Below are 17,639 nucleotides of genomic sequence, written 5' to 3' on the forward strand. Positions count from 1 at the left end.
GCACAGTGATCAGGGCATATACATATACACATATTCAAATACATTGTTGAAAATATTAGTGTAAAGCCTAATGTGCTCCAGGGGATGTGTGAAGTGGATATGGTTGTCAGAAAGACCGCCAGTGACCCTGCCCTCATGGAGCTTCTCGTCTGAAGATGCTACAGGTGATACATAGAACGGGATGCTTGTGAGGAAGTTTAGTATGAAGCTCTCATAGAGATTAGAGGCATGGGCATGGAGTTCAGGCTAGGTGTTTCTGAGAAACTGGCCCCTGAACTAAGATCTGAAGGGTCAGTGGGAGTTTGCGCTAAGAGAAGGCAGGGGCAGAGGCTGGGATGGGGAAAGCGTTCTGTACAGAGAGAAGAGCATGCGCCAAGACACAGAGAAAGGACAGGGTGTAGGCGAGGAGCGTAATGGCCACTGTAGCTGGAAGTAGGGGAACTGGAAGGAAGAGGATGACAGATGAGACCCGAGAGGCACGCAGTGTGGTCTAGGTCCCTCATTACCTATGTGCCATGGTTACGGATTTTGGTCTTCATCCTCAGAACAGTGAACGCTCTCCTAAAAAGAGTTTTAAGCAGAAGAATATAGTTTGCCTTTTGAAAAGATGACTTTAGCCACAGCGAGGTTGGATCAGAAGCGATTAGCTTTTGCAATTGTAGTGTCTACAGAGGAATAATTAATGGAATGGCTGATGGTCTTCCCTGTTGTAACTCTCTTCCAGATCATAACTTAGGCATGACACAATCCCTACAAAAAGGATCTCCGTAAATAAATGTGCATGGGACTTAGTGGTAAATCCCTTTTTCCATTTAGGTCTCGGGTTCCTCACTGTTAAGCAACGGGTTTGGACCAGATGATACCCAAGTGTCTTTCTTTTGTAAAATAAGCCCTTAAATTCAGCATGGATTCTATACTGATACTGGAATGAAGTTTTCAGCTTGGTCTGTGGGCTTTTAACCCTGTTTTTTGAACCAATAGATTGAAAAAAAAGTTATGTGACAAAACTGATCAACAAAGATCAATAGCTTGTTCTGTTGTTAGTTAGATCTTTAACCAGATGGCTAGGAATGTTTGTTTAATCCAGGGAATTCTTGCTCCCAGCACCACGTTACACATTCTTTCACAGTTAAATTATGGCAAGGTGCTCTGAGGGTTGGGGCATCTGTGTCCTAAAATATGAGATAACAATAGTAGTTTAAGTGATGAATGGTTAAGAGGACTGCGGTCATGTGCTGAAAGGATTCACTAACTCATCATGTCACCTTGGAAAGTCATTTTCCTTCTTTGGGACACAATTTCCTCTCATTTAAAATGGGAGGATTTTACCAGATTAGACTTTTGAAAACTATTGAAAAAACATATTGAAAAGATATTTCATGGAGAAAAGATACCCCACTCTATCTTTTCTCCTTGGAGGCTAATAATCCAAGTGTATTTATGATCTATTTATTTTTCTCCTTTAATCGATCATGCTGCCACATTCCTATGTAACCTTTCTCTAAGACTCAGTTTCTCCATCCATAACTTAGGGCTACACAGCAGAGGTTTCCAAAAGGGTCAGATAGTAAATATTCTAGGCTTTGTGAGCTTATGGAGTCCTCATTGTAGCTACTTAATTCTGCCATTTGTAGCCCTGTACAATATATAAAAAATGAGAGTGATCGTGTTCTAATAAAACTTTCTTTACAGAAACAGGCAGAGGCTGGATTTGACCCATGGACCATAGCTCAGTGAACGCTGGGTCAGCAGTGTGGACTAACTGCTCCCTGATGTCCTTGCAGTTTTGACTTTCCCTGACCTTCTCCCCTGAAGAGTTCTTCTCTCCCAAGTTGGAAGTCACCCTTCTCCAAAACTATCCCTCTGGCCTGCACTTCCTAAGGTCATCATCGCTGCCATCATCATCTTCTGACATGTCCGTATGCAAGACCGTCTGTCTCCCCAGCTGCTGAGATGCCTTCTCCGCAGCTTTGTTTTGTTTATCTTAGTAACTACCCTTCTTTAATCCCTCTGAAGGATTGGTTAGCTGGAATCCGCCCTGTCTTCTTCCCCTAGAGCCTTTGATCTGATGCTCATAAGCATTTGCTGACAGCCAGACAGAAAAGGTGGAGCCCAGATCTGAAGCCCGAGGGCCCAGAGAGTAATGAATGAAGACTGCGTTTATTTGTCTTTCTAATTGGCAAGCCCATTTCCAGATCACCTGCAAGTCACTGCAAGCTGAGAGCAAAAGCAAGAGACAACCTTCTTTCTCCCAGGCCTCGGTGCCCAGGGCCCATCTATTCCACCAAGGCTGGAGCTTGCCCTGACTTCACTAGGCTTGGATGAAGCTGCCATCTGGGCCAAGCTCTGTCCCTCAGCATAGGACCTCCTTGCCTTGTCACTCAGACTGTACATGGCACGGCTTTGAGGACACTAGTCACATCATCCATGATGTAAATAGAACTCTCTGAGTTCTACAAATCACTTTGCTTCTTCAAGCTTTGAGCCCTTTCTCCTTATGAAATCTTACATGGAAGGCCAGTCTGTAAATGAGATACAAGTGGAACAGCTCTATTTGAAGCTGAGATGCAGATATAGAGTACTGCCCGCTCAGTCTTCCTTTTGCCCTCCTCAAGCAGCTGCTGAGATGGTTTTTGGAATCCCTAGAACCCCTCAGATGAATTTTGGAGCCTTTAGACTGGATTATCCCGGTAGGCTCAGTGATAAAGAACCTGCCTGCAATGCAGGGGCTGTAGGAGATGTGGGTTTGATCCCTGGGTGAGGAGGATCCCCTGGAGGACGGCATGGTAAGCCACTCTGGTATTCTTGCCTGGAGAATCCCTATGGACATAGGAGCCCGGGGGGCTGCTGTCCATAGGGTCACAAAGAGTCGGACATGACTGAAGCAACTTAGCACACGCTCACAGACTGGGTTACACGCGTTGCTCTAACCATTCGCGGCTATATAATCTCTCTCTCTTGTAAAGTGTCAAGTGTATCCCTAGCACTGAGCTAGTCACTGAGTCGGTGGGGGCAGGATGGGAGACATGGTCCGTGGTCTCCGTGAACCGATTATAAGGTTGCAGAGGCCAACAGAAAATGGGATGAGAAAGTGAATGTAACAACGTAAGGCCTTGCAAACGGAAATACCTATCAGAGAAGCAGGGTTGGGGCGAGGAAGAAAGACTTCCTGAAGACGGTCACATTGCACTGGAGCACCATTTGGAGAGGCAGAGTGGACAGTAGGCCAGGGCGAGCAAAGGCACAGGGGTGTGAAATGCCAGTCGCGGGGCTAAAGAAGGACAGTGCCTAATGGGGCACGCATCACTCATGCCCACGACAGCGTGCTGAGGACCAGACGTTTGAATAAGGGAACAGATGAGCATGAAAAGAAGGGGGAGATAATGCCTCTCCCAGACAGGCCCACCTCCTTGCTCATCGACCAGTCATAACTGTTTTAGTTATTGTTAACCACACGTGACAGAATTAATCACTAAGGCTCTTGGATATTCAGAGACTTTCCCAAAGCAGTGGGGCTGCTGTCCAGCAGAACTGAGATTGAAACTGAAGTTGACTCCAAAGCTTGTCTTTCCCCCGTTACATGGAACTTCATGGAAAACAGGACAAATAAGTTTTTAAAACAAAGGTAGACTTTATAAAATTGATAGTAAAGAAAGGAACTTCTTATTGGGAAAAATATACAGGAATATTTATATCTTGCAAGGTCCTTGAAAAAATCCTCTAACCCAACCTACTGCCTGAATTTATTTTTCTCGTTTTTATTTTGTGAATTATGAAAGTATGATAACACATTTACAGGAGACTTGAAATATACAGAACAAAGTTACATATAATTCTACTATATATTACAATCCTTTTTTAAGTAGATGCATTAAGATTTTTAGTTGGAGTTTCCATATCAAACTCTCAAAAATTAGTAGAATAAATATACAGAAAAGTAGAAGGATAGCGTAGACCTAAAAAGCACCATGAACTAATTCAACATAATTAAGGTTTATACAATTTTCACATAAGAGTACAACCCGCTGACCTTAAATACAAAGAAGATGAGGCCCAAAGAAGGTGAAGGGTTATTTAATATCAATGGTAGAACAAGACATCATTTCGGTCTTGGAGCCCTCAGATCGGTGTTCTTTCTAAAGCATCATGAGTCACATCATGTGTTTTCCCTTTTTGGTGGATAACCGCCTCTTAGCACATCTCAATGGGTTCAAGAGTCTGACCTTTTAACCTTTACTGAACTTTCTCTCCCTTTCTCCAGAGACCACGGAGCTGGGCAGCAAGAAGGAGCTGAAGTCCATGCCCTTCATCACCTACCTCTCAGGCCTGCTGACGGCCCAGATGCTGTCGGATGACCAGCTCATCTCGGGTGTGGAGATCCGCTGTGAGGAGAAAGGCCGCTGTCCGTCTACCTGCCACCTCTGCCGCCGCCCAGGCAAGGAGCAGCTGAGCCCCACCCCAGTGCTGCTGGAGATCAGCCGTGTGGTTCCACTGTACACGCTCATCCAGGACAACGGCACCAAAGAGGTGAGCTCCCCGGCGCAGCTGCTGGGTCACATCTGGGTGCCAGCCCTCCCACGCCTGGCCTTGCGGGCCCTCTGTCATCGGGATGGTCATCCTCAGCGTGGTGAGGGCCAGCATGTACTGACTGCTTACATGTGGCGAACATGTGTGTAACTTGGTAACACTAGCTGCTGTAACGGACAAATTCTCAAATCCCAATGACTTCGTCTGGTTGAGGTTATTTCTTGCTTCTCAGAGTCCTAAATAGATGATTTTGATTGATGGGTGGCCTTACTCTGAGAGGTGGTTCAGGGTCCCAGCCTGTTCCATCTTGTGCTGTGTTAATCTGGTGCTTCCATGCCTGCTGTGGAAGGAGAAAGAACATGGGAGATTGTACATGAGAAGTTTTAAATGGGCCACGCCCGAAAATGGCACATTATCACTTCAGCTCCTATTGTGCTAGCCAGAATTCAGCCACGGGGCACACCTGTCTGCAGATGAAGACAGGGAAATGTATTTATCAGTCTTCCTAAGAGAAGCAGATATGAGTTTGGTGAAAACCTAGCAGCCTCTCCCTCAGTACTCTGCTTGGGTTATCTCATTTAATTTACCCTCCAGATCTATGACTTCTTTATAAGTATGGAGCTGATTCACATGGAATTTCTGACATTTGACCATTTATGTATCATGATGGCAATTCTACGTGGTTTATCTTTTTCTCCTGCCCACTTTACAAGCGAGGAAACGTAAGATGAGTGATTTGCTCCATGTTGGTCTGATCCAGAGCCTGAATACCTAATTGTGAAATTTTATCTCCTCTTGTTCCTCTTTATGTCTCTCTGACTTTTGATTATGGCATGTCAGGGCTCGAGGGGACTGTATGAATGATTTGGTTCACCTTTTTGCAAACTCATATCTGTGGAACTTTTTTTTTTCCAAATGCAGTTTTCAACTGCAAAACCAGGAATAGTATGCCACTGCTTCAGTGAGGAAGGAGGTAGATAAAGCCTCTCTATTTGGTCCCCACTCTTCCCTCTGCAGCAACTTCTGGACAGTCCTGGGCCTCCAGAGAAGACAATCTGGTGGACCAGTGACCAAGTCCCATAGGATGTTATGGATTATGTGCCCCTCCCAAGGCATCCTATTGGGCTAAGTGCCAGTGCCTGGAGACTGGTCAGGGCTCCATAGAGAACAGAGAGGAGATGAGAGTAAGTGAGGAGAATATCAGGTGGATAACCTGAGGCAGAAAAGAACATGGTCTGTGCAAAGACCTATAGAAATTCCCCATGACTCAGACCAAGAGATGAAGGGAGGGCAGAGGTGAGGCCAGAGGGATCAGAAAGAACCTGATTATTTCGGGTATTGTAAGCTAGGTCCTGGAGTTTGGACGCTATCTAGAGGGCAGTGACTTGCTGAAGATACATGGTTAGCAGGAGGTTGATAGAATTAGCTTTGTATAGCAGAAGGAGTCCCCTGGAAACTACATAGATGACTATCAATGGGAGAGCAGTTAATTAAAGTGTGAACTATGAATAGAAGGGAACACTGTACTACAACCAAGATCAGTGAACTGTAATGATACTTAATAGGAGAGGGATAAATATAATGTTAAATGAAGACAGGAAATCCCAAAGATATATTTTGCATAGCATGATACCCTTCCCTCTATTTTTAGTTGAAACACACACATCAAATATACTACCTTTTAAGAATAAATATGCATGCAATAGACAGTTTAAAAAAGGAATCAGGGAAATGATGAACATAGTATTTAGGATGACGGTGATATTGAATCAGGGTAGGCAGGGTGATGGCATGAAGGAGCATTAGTTACATGAAAGTAGCCAAATTTCTAGCTGATGTTTTGGGTGCTGGGTTTGTGGGGGTTTATTGAAGTGTTGGGGCTTCCCTGGTGGCTCAGATGGTAAAGAATCTGCCTGCAATGCAGGAGACCTGGGTTCGATTCCTCGGTCAGGAATATTCCCTGGAGAAGGGAATGGCAACTCACTCCAGTATTCTTGCCTGGAGAATTCCATGGACAGAGGAGCCTGGCGGGCTACAGTCCATGGGGTCGCAAAGAGTCGGACATGACTGAGCGACTTTCACTATTAAAATGTTAAAATTAGCTAAGTAGCTGAGGCTAACCGGATGAATACATAAAGCCTAACCATGCATGGTATAGCGATGAGCTTGACTCATGAACCATGCACCTCAGATCATCTAACTTTGTGCATCAGAGGTCCCCAAACCAACAGTAGAAAAAAGTCAAAAAAGCCAAATTACCTACACATCTCCATGTCTCTGGTTTCAGGGTGAGAATCAACTGTGGAAATATAAGAGTGGAGCCAGGGAGCCCCGTGAGGAGGCTCTTGAAGCTTTCACTTAACACCAAGGGTCATCCGAGGATTGTTTTGTCAGTGAGGACACACGCGGAGCAACACATTGCTAGCCATGCAGGCCTGAACTCTCCAGGGATTGGTGAGAGAGGCTCTAGGAAGGCAAGGGAGAGGGAAGGTTATGTGCTCAGTTATGTCTAGCTCTTGGCTGCCCATGGACTGTCGCCCACCAGGCTCCTCTCCCCAGCGAATTTTCCAGTCTAGAATCCTGGAGCAGGCTGCCATTTCCTTCTCCAGGGGATCTTCCCAACCCAGGGACCAAACCGGTGTCTCTTGTGTCTCTTGCATTGGCAGGCGGGTTCTTTACCACGAGCACCGCCTGGGAAGACCGCTGAGAGAGGCTCTGACTATCCGTGTTTGCTGCTCTTTGCGGGTGCTTCGATGCTAGCTAATCACAGGACTTTTATGATGTGTCCTTAGCACGTGTGGCAGCAAGATGGGCACTGGTCCCTTTACTCTCTGCTTAGAAATCAGGCTCCTCTGTATCTGGATGCTGTGCTAGCTTCCCTCAGCATCGTCTGTATATCCAGTTCTAGAACACTGGTTTTCCTGAGGCCGATTCACGTGCTCTCAGCTAGAGAAGGCCAGGAGTGGGCAGGCGGTCGCTAGGTGTCACTGTTCTCCTTACGGGTCACCTGCTGCCTTTGAAGCAGGAGTCATTCTTGCACTCCTTCCGTTTTTCTGAGTGCCTGTTTGTTCTGAAGAGCAGGACAGATGGACACACGTGGAATTCTTGCATTCCTTCCATTTTTCTGAGTGCCTGTTTGTCCTGAAGAGCAGGACAGATGGACACACGTGGACACAAACAGGCATGGTCTTCCTCTTCATGGAGTTTACAGACTGGGGGAGGAAGATGTGAAACACTCGCACCGGATAAGTGAGAACAGACTGTGCTGAGTCCCAAGAGGGTCCAGGCCTGGGGGTTCACGGAGGGTGACCGAGGGCCCTGTGGGGTCAGAGAAGGCTTGACGTCCTTAGCAGTGATGTTTGGATAATTTCTTGAGGGTCAGGTGCATGAAGTGAAAGTGGAGGACTGGGTTTGGCAGAGGAAGACCTGAGAGCATTCCAGATTGAAGCTGCAGCTCCTACAGAGGCCTGAAGAATGTGCAAACGTGGCCTGTCTCCCTGAGGTCCAGATGGGGAGCTCTGGGTACATCCTAGAGTCTTGTGATCCCTACCTCATGGGATCAGATGGTAATGAGTGCACAGTGCCTGGCATGTAGCATGTCATGGGCTTATCTATTCTATGATAAAAATGCTATTTGCCTAAACTGACCCCTTCCTTTTCCCATGCTTCCTTTGGTGCCTCCTCTTTTAGGTAGTACTCAATCATTTTACAAGTGCCCAAAGTGCTAGAGATGTGGCCTTCAGAGCAGGATCCATATTTTGTGCAAGAGAGATGATTGTTTAACCCAGAAGGTCAGAATGCAAGTGGAGGGATTTCAGGAGTATTCTCTCACTTTATAAATATCGCTGGAACTCATGCTGTAGACAAAGGGCACCACGGGTGGAATTATACATAAGTAAAAGGATTTCCTTCCATTGACCTTCTAGAACAGAATGGAACCGTCCTGCTATGTGAGAACACCTGTCTCCTTGAGTCATTTGAGGTCCTTAGCCAACTCCCGAGTCCCGTGGCACCATCAGGAAGTGTCAGAGAAGGGGTGTGACTTGCCTGAGGTTAGTGGGGGCTGTTCTGGTCTCTGACTCTGGACCAGGGCCAGGGTGTACTCTGGGTAATCTTGGGGACCCTTGGACTCTAGCTCCTTTGGTGGTCGGGGTCTCCTTTGGTCCATCTCCAGGAGTGTGTGGGAAAGAGTGATGCCTTCTTCCTCAGCTGGAAAGGAGTCCTTCATTACACTTTGTGGTTTTGAACAAGCAAAGCAGGAAAAAAAAGTCTTAATGATGTGGTTTTGAAAAAGCAAAGCGGGAAAAAAGTCTTAATGATGGAGAGCTTGATTAATAACATTATTCTTCCCCCTCCACCTGTTAAATGACCCTTATACAGCCCAAAGCCACAGAGCTTAGCTAAGCACAGCTAATGCTTAAATGTACAAGGCTTTGGGTGACTGCTAACTTAGCCTTTGGGTGAAAAAGAGGAAGAGGCTCCAAATGTAACATGTCATGGGCTTATGTTTTCTGTGATAAAAATGCTGTTTGTCTAAACTGAGCCCTTCCTGTTTTCATGCTTCCTTTGGTACCTCCTCCTCTAGGTCGTGCTCGATCCCTTTGCAAGTACCCAAAGTGCTAGGGACATGACCAAATGTGGGAGAAAAACATGTGTCATGGGGAAGAGCCAGATCGAGGTGGATTTGAGTCCCGTCTTGCCCACTAATTGTCTGGGTAACCTTCATCTCACTCACTTATGAAATAGGCATTATGTAATCCACCCCTTTCCGTTTTGGGGTTGGGAGTAATCTTTGGAAGCACGGGAGAACGGGAATACCTGCAGTCGGTACCAAGTTCGCTCCTGGATTTTTCCATGTTGTTGGGCATGGATGCTTCTGCTGCTTTGGTCTCTCTTTCTTCCCTGGTGACTCAGTCAGTAAGGAGTCTGCCTGCCATGTGGGAGACCCGGGTTCACTCCCTGGGTCGGGAGGATCCCCTGGAGGAGGAAATGGAAACCCACCCCAGTATTCTTGCCAGGAGAAGCCCATGGACAGACGAGCCTGGTGGACTACAGTCCATGAGGTCACAGAGATTCGGACAGGACTGAGTTACAGGCATGCTCTTCTGGTCTCTTTATCTGTAGGATGAAAAGTATGGGCTAATTTATCCCCAGGCCCCTGTGGCAGATCCAGGGTCAGATCTAGATTCTCCCCTGAAAGTAAGGGATATATTTTGAGGTTGGAAGAGACACCTTGTAACCTGCAACTTATTTTCCACCCAAAGATATTACCAGCTGTACTCCTTAAGTTAACATCGGGCAGAGAAAGATTCTGGTATCTTGTACTCCATCCCAATGACCCAGCATTTATGAGTAGATATGGATATTAAAATCATGCTCTCTTTATTTTACAAATAGTACAACTCAGACCTAGACACAGGAATGACTTGCTGTAGGGCACACAGCCAATTTTGAATTCAAAGTCATCAGCCATGGCTTCTGACTTCGGAGATGTCTTTTTGTTTCAGACTCAAGAGTCCTCATCCATGAAATGGGTGGTAACTTTCCCTGCAGAGATCATATAGAAAAATTAAGAGAATGTTTGCTGCTGTTTGGAAGACTATAAAATACTCTGTATATCTGGATGATTTTTTTTTTCCCCTAGTGCTTGGGTCCCCTGAATTACAATAATGTGATTTTTTTTTTTTTTTTCTTTTCCATGCTGCCCTAGGAAGAGCCATGTGTAATTTTGGTCTTGTTGTGGTTTTCTAACCTTCTAGCAGATCCTTTCTCTCTGCCAGAAAGACTTGTTTACTCAATCTACACTTCTTGGCTCAAACCAAGAAGAAAAATTCCAAATGACTGCTCTTTGAAAAGAAATTAACAGCCAAGATCCCCCCCCACCACCATTATTACCACAACCATACCCACTGCTATGACCACTCCCGTTAACATAGCCAGCATTGTCACTGCTGCCAGCACTTCGCGCTGGGTGTCTGTAGATACTGTGCTAGGAGAGCTAATACAAGGGGAAATAGGACCCAGACTGTGCCTTCAAGGAGCTCACAGTCTAGGGGATGAGGCAGAAGAGCCACATCACATAAGTAACTGTAATCGCTTGCATATGCTACACTAATGCATGATTTACTTTCAAACAATACAACAGACATTCCAACAGTGTTAGCAAAGAGGGAGGAAGAATCCCTGGAGCGGGTAAATCTGGAAGAGGTTCTTGCTGCAGGGAAGGTGGATGTGGGCAGTTGGTGGATATAGTTTGAGACTAGTCTGTTGATGATGGAGATAGTCCTATGTACCCGATGTATTTAGATCATATGCCGAAAACTCTACCATGGGCTTTGTGTGTTTTATCTCATTCAGTCATCCAAGAACTTCTGAGGGAAATATTCTCATCATCCCAATTTAATAAATGAGGAGACTGAGGCTCAGAGAAACTTGAATCTGAGTCTCTGAGATTCTGAAGCTCATCTGGGCCAGAGTTGAAAATTCTGATCCATGGGTGAAATCCAGGAGGCCATGTGTTTTTGTAAAGACAGTTTGTGAAACACAGACACACTCATCTCCACATATCATCTATGTCTGCTTCCCAGTCACGACGGCTCTTTTGAGCAGTCACCCCAGGAGACGGTGGGACACACCAAGCCAAAAATATTCACTCTAGTCCTTTGCAAAAAATTTGACAAACCCTAGTCTAGACTAAGGTATATTGGAAAAGAAGAGGAAAGAAATTTATGTCCGATGCTATGTGCCAAACACATAGAAGAGTAAATCCCAGAATGTATTGAGTGCCAACTCCATGCCTGGCGTTTAAAAAGTGCTTCATGTGTATTCATATGTGTTCTCTCTTTCCTTTGGTACATTTGAAGTGTGCACTAGTATGCCCGTTCCACAAATTTAAAAATATCTGAGGACTTATTCATCTAACATAACATAGCTAGTCGGAGAAGGCAATGGCACCCCACTCCAGTACTCTTGCCTGGAAAATCCCATGGACGGAGGAGCCTGGTAGGCTATAGTCCATCGGATTGATAAGAGTCGGACATGACTGAGCGACTTCACTTTCCCTTTTCACTTTCATGCATTGGAGAAGGAAATGGCAACCCACTCCAGTGTTCTTGCCTGGAGAATCCCAGGGACGGGGGAGCCTGGTGGGCTGCCGTCTATGTGGTCGCACAGAGTTGGACATGACTGAAGCGACTTAGCAGCAGCAGCAACATAGCTAGTGACTCTGACCCAGGAAGTCTGTGTCCAAAGTGTATGTGTTTAGCCAACAATTCTTACAACTGGGGAGCGATAAAACTGGAGAAGTGATGTGCAGAAGACTGGCTTGTGGAAACTTTGAATTCTGGGCTGAGGGATTTGGGTACCATGTGAACTATAGGGAAATCGTCAAGATTTGGGGTCAAGGGAAAGACCTAGCTGGATGTGAAATTTAGGATAATAACTACATCAACAACAGTTAAAGGTTGAATTGCAGGGGCCAGGACTGGTATTGTGTTCAGGTTTATTAATTTGGGGTCTGCAGATCACTGATCTTAAATGGTTATCGGATCTCCGTCCTCAGAAAGTTTGTGCAGAATTATACATTACTGTATTTTTTTCCCCCCTGGGGAAAAGGTATATGGCATCAGCAAAGCTCCTAAATATTTTTGACTCAAATGTTGCAGAACACCATGATAAGAGGACCAGTTCGTTGGGGTGTCCACAGTGGAAGTCTGCACATGGGATGTCTGGGAGGCTGGCGATTCAATTCAAATGATTTTAACAAATATTTATTAAGGGTCTCTTACAGGCCAGGCACTGTTCTGGGCTTTTGGGATACATTATGGATCAAAACAGGCACATATGACAACCATTTGGAGACTTAAATTTCTCCTGGAGTGTATGTGGGAGACATAAACCATCAGAATAGTAAATAATCTAGTATATTAAAAGGCAAAGAGAAGGGAAAATAAATCAGAATAAGAGGTCAGGAGTGCCTAGTGGAGTGTGGAGACTTGGCTCTCAGAATATCACAGAGTCAATCAGGGTCACTTAGATTGAAGATGGGGGAAGCATTTTTTTTGTTTTGTTTTTTCATGCAGATTCCTGGCTTCCTCTTCCAAATTTTGTTTCTCTAGAGGAGTGGGGCTGGAGAATTCTCATTTTTACAAGCTTCCCAGGTGATTCTGCTCCATGCCAAACTTGAGAACCACTACTCCAAACCATGGTTCCTGTGGCGTTCTCTGAATTCTTCAGGGAATTCCTTGCTTAGGGATTAAGAAAATCAAGTACTTCTAATCTGGAGTAAATCTCCTCTGCGATTGAGGCCACTTCCTCTCCATCGGTGCATTATAAGGAGGTGAACTGGCCAGGAACCAGGCTGTCAGGCAGTTCTTGGCAAGAAGGAAGATCAAAGAGAAGAGGGGGATATAATCCACATATTACTCAACACGCTCATGGTCAATTACAAAAGAGGAACTTAATGCTTGGCTTGCCTCCTTGCAAAACTGGAAAACATAGCTATTTCATGAGACCAGAAAACGACAAGATTCTGTAAATATGCACGACATACAGACTTAGCAAATGCAAGCATTTTTACGTGTCAGAGTGTGTAGAGCTGATCCCCCCCACCCCATGGGACACTGAATTCAGTTAGCAAATGTAGGAAAAAAGGAGAATTGAAGAATGCCTTTTCCTGGTATGTTTAAGTACAACCATTTACTGAGCACTTCAACTGTGCAAGGAGCTCTGCTCAAACACTTCATGTATGCCCTTCACTGAACCCTCTCATCAACCCCACACGTTAAGGAATGTTACCATCTTTCTTTCCCCCTTGGGAAAACTGAGGCATAGCAGTTAGATCACTTGTCCCACAATACTGTAAATAAGAACTGGTGCGGCCAAGGTTTGATCTGAGCACTTTTCCTTTTTCTCATTTTGCTAGACTCTCTTAGCTACTCCCCTTGTACACTTTAATGAAACGTAAAATACGAAGTCTAATGCCTACTAAGGACACTATCCATTGCCTAACATTGCCTCCTCCTGCTACTATGTCTTCATTTCTTTCACTCAGCGTCCAAGATATTTGAAAGAATAGATTACCTCTTCTATCAACACCGATTCAGTCCCCTTCCCTCCAGGACCAGCTCCCCCCATCCAGTGGAAATACAGTGGCTCCTCCTCACTGGGAACTATTGCAGATGCTGTTTTTGCCATAAATGACTCTGCCTTTCTTTTGGTAGGCATCTTTTGATTTCCCTTCGGCTCTTGCAGCCTGGAAACCAGTGAGACATCCTTGATGATTCTTGGTCCTTCCTTCTGTGCTCGAACAACAGCTCGTTAACAAATCCTGTAAATTTTCCTTCTTAGGAATTTCTCAAATATGACCACTCTTACCCACGTTGGTCCAATTCTTGAATGGATGGTTGTGATAGTCGACTAACAGTGACCCTTGGTCCCTCTAATTTATTTTCTTCCTGGAAGCCTGACTGATAGTTTCAAAGTTAAGACTTTCTTCCATCACTTTTCCAGTGAAAACCCTTAACTGGCTTCCAGGTGCTCTCAGGATCCAGACCACGGTGCTTACTGTGGCCTGCAAGGGGCTGCTCGGACTGGCCCCTCTAACTTCCTACACCTCCTTTTTTCCTGTACCCCTCTTCCTTCTGGGCTCAAGTCAGTGATCCTTCCGTTTCCATGGATTCTGCACATGCTGTTTCCTCTACTTGGAGTTTGTTTTCCCCCCTGCTCCATTCTTCTTTCCACTGATTTAATTGCTCTTCACCCACCATATTGCTGAGGCCTCTAGATGTGATAAGATCCCCTGTGTGTCTGTTTGTTTACTTACTTTCTTGAATCTTTTTTATCTTTCATAACAGTTATCATAGTTTCTAACTATGCTTTTATGCATGTTTTCTAATTATTTGACTAATGTCTCCCCCTCTGCATTTTATTATTTTATGAGGACAGCAGTGCCCCTGCAGAGGGAAGAGCAGGTAAACCACATCTCACAGATGTCACAGTGCCTGTATTTGAGCATTCCCAGTAACAGCTTGCTCAGGGACTCTTAAGCATTCTGTTTCCCTGATTTCTGTAATAGCCATTCTGATATTGAGTCAAAACTGCACAAGACCAGGGTCTAGACAAACTTTTGCTTAACATTGCACCAGTAGCTTCTGCTATAGCATCTGACTCATACTAAAGTTCAATAAATATATAATGAGAATAAATAAGTGAATGTGTAAAAAAATAAATGACCAACGTGCATTGATATGCTTCAGTGGTGCTTTCACATGTATTAAGTCCCTTAATTCTTACAATAGTTCTATAAAGGTAGCAATGTTTATCTTCATTTTACAGGTAAGAAAACTGAGACTCACAGAGAGTGGGTACCACCCTATGAAGCCCCCAGGACTGGCAGAGCTGGGGCTGGGACCCCTTTTCCAGCTGTCCCACCACCACTCATCCATCACACAGTCCTCGTTTATCTGAGGGTGTCACCCACAGCTGCCAGGGACGTGCTGGGCTTCCAGAAATGGAGCAAGTTGAGGCCCCATCCCTGCTGGAGTTTATCCCTGTGAACAGGGGGTTCTTCTTGGGTCGTTAGGCAACTTCTGTCATGAGGGCACAGAGAGAATTCACCAGCAATTCAACTCTTGCTGTCCATTTCTCTCTAATCTTAGAAGGAAAAAAAAGTCATTCCAGATGTGCCTCCCCCTTCATCAGGCAGGTGCAGTTGAAAGCAGCATGAGTTTGTAACATCACACAGGCGCGTGATCTGGCCACCAGAGTCCCGTCATTCTTTGTGTTTCTGAGCAGAAGGGTTCCAGCCATAAGGTTATGTCCTGGGAGGAGGGGAAACGCCCAAGGAATTAGTGTCTTCTTGGACTACGTGTTTCCTTTCCATTTTAGATTCATCTCCACATTTTCCAATGGAGGTGGGAAGGGCATTGCCAAATTCCTGAATTTTCTGCTACCAAACTCCAAACCATTTTAGTTTAGAGAATTATAACATACACGAAGGTTAAGTGACTAGTATCGTGAATCTCTGCATCTGTCATCTTTAAAGTTCAGTAATAATCGGCTTATTCCAACCCTGCGTCACCGGCTCTCGCACCTCAAACACAATAGAATTTGATATATAAATGTCAACATTCATATTTTTAAAATATAAGGACTCAAAAATATCAGTATTGTCGCCTTGCTTTCCAAGCTAACAGTTCTTCTACACCATCAAATATATAATCATTTTTCATTTTTAACCAGATTTTCTTATATTTTCAGTATCAGTTCGTTCAAACTGAGATCCAGGTAAGATCCAAACGTTACGACTGGCTGATGATTAAATCTCTTTTAGTCTATCAGCTTCTTCCTACAACTCTTTTTATTCCTTGTGATATTTTATTGAGGAAAATGCGGATTTTGCTCATTGCAGCTTCATGGTATTATTTAGCATGTTCCTCTACCCACTCTAGTATTCTGACCTGGAGAATTCCATAGACTGTATAGTCCATGGAGTTGCAAAGAGTAGGACATGCTGAGTGACTTTCACTTTCATTTTCTGTCCCTCCATTTCTTGTAATTTAGTAGTTAGGTGTAGAGCCTCAACCAGGCTTGATTGTTTTTGCAGTCCACCACAAGCAGTATTGGTAGAATTGTAGACCACAGTGATGTAATGAAATAGCTTGATGTTTGTCTTTGATGCCGGTCATTTCTGGCACCAAGTACTGACTCTTCTCTTTCTTTTGCGTGACTTTTGGCAAGGGATTGTGAGCCTTAGTTACCTCAGCTGTGATGTCAGGTTAATAATAATGATGAATAATTTCTGAGGTTATTATATTAAACGAGATGGGCATCTAATATGCTTAGCCTTACACCTGGTGCTTAGTAAGTGCTGAGTATAGACAAGCTCTGACTTGTCTTACTTCCCCTACCTTCCTGTTCTTCCCCTGTTTCTGTCCTCCTCCGTGTTTTATCGTTATATGTTATGATCAAAACAGTGCCCGGGAGGATGAAAGAGCAGACACACTCAGAAATAGAAGAGATTCTACAGGCATCTAGTCCAGCCCCGGTCTGTGGCTTGATTCTTTTCTCCCATCTCCTGTTGGAGCCTCTGTTGGGTACTCCCAGGAAGAACTTGGGGGATCAGGGAGCCCTAAGCAGCCTCATCTCTCACTGCTGGGGCATCCTTCTTTATATCCAGTCAAAATATTTCCTTGTACACGCCTTGTCTCTGTTGTTTCCAGCCCCATCTATCAGCACTGTACCGAGACAGACTTATCTCTTGACTTAGCAGACTGAACATATGTTTTAGAATCAGAGAGATAAAGATTCAAATACCAGCTTTGCTACAAAATTTCTCTATGCCTTTGAACACATTACTTAAGTTTTCAAGCTGCTTCTTTTTTTTTCCCTCATGAGGAAAATGGGATTAATAATGTCTACCATATAGTTGTTTCACCGATTAACTGAAATGATCCATGTAAGATGCTTAGCAGCAATGTCTGGCTCATAGGAAGCAGCTCAATAAAAGTCTATCCTTTGTCCTGGCTCGAAGCGACAGTGTCTCAGGTGTTTGATGATGTCTTTGGACTCTGTTGGGCTTCTCTTCCGGTCGTCATCCCCAGTTCCCTCGATTGCTTTTCATCACTTGAGTCTGCTTCTCATGTCAGACTCAAGTCTTACCCCAGCCATTCTGAGCGTTCGCCTCTGAAAGACCTCCAGTATGCCTATATCCTTCTTGATGTGTGTGTTATGAAGGAAGAACTTAGAACACACACAGACTGCTTTGCTTGCCTGCAGAATTAAGGATAGCATCCAAGTTTCTTGCTTCCAGACTTTTGGCTCTGCCCTGAGTCGCAATAGCTTCTATCTTTACTGTCATGCTCATAGTATTCAAAACATAATTTTTGGCTCATTAAAGGAAACAGGGGCTCAGAGGGAACATCTCTTATCAGTGTCACACAGCCAGTTGTTATGGAACCAGAATTTTAAAGTCGTGTCTGTGTGGTCCCATAGGCTGTGGTCTCAACAAGCAAGCTGCAGAGACGACTGCATGTTTGGGCTCCTTTCTCTGTTTCTTGGACATGGGCAGGCCTGTTCTGTCATCAGTGGCCTTTCTTGGAATCTCGAGTCAC

At 44.7% G+C, this 17,639-nt stretch overlaps 1 protein-coding gene across 3 annotated transcripts in view; it reads left to right on the plus strand.

The window, feature by feature from the left end:
- ASTN2 (astrotactin 2) overlaps positions 1–17,639 on the plus strand; it is a 988,998-nt gene that overhangs the window by 791,666 nt on the left and 179,693 nt on the right. For all 3 annotated transcript variants that reach the window (XM_061163301.1, XM_061163302.1, XM_061163303.1), the window contains one exon: positions 4,262–4,527. In XM_061163301.1, the coding sequence (XP_061019284.1) occupies positions 4,262–4,527 (266 nt within the window). The remainder of the gene's footprint in view (positions 1–4,261; positions 4,528–17,639) is intronic.

The sequence above is a fragment of the Dama dama genome, chromosome 16, assembly GCF_033118175.1.
Source record: "Dama dama isolate Ldn47 chromosome 16, ASM3311817v1, whole genome shotgun sequence".
NCBI classification, from domain to species: Eukaryota; Metazoa; Chordata; class Mammalia; order Artiodactyla; family Cervidae; genus Dama; species Dama dama.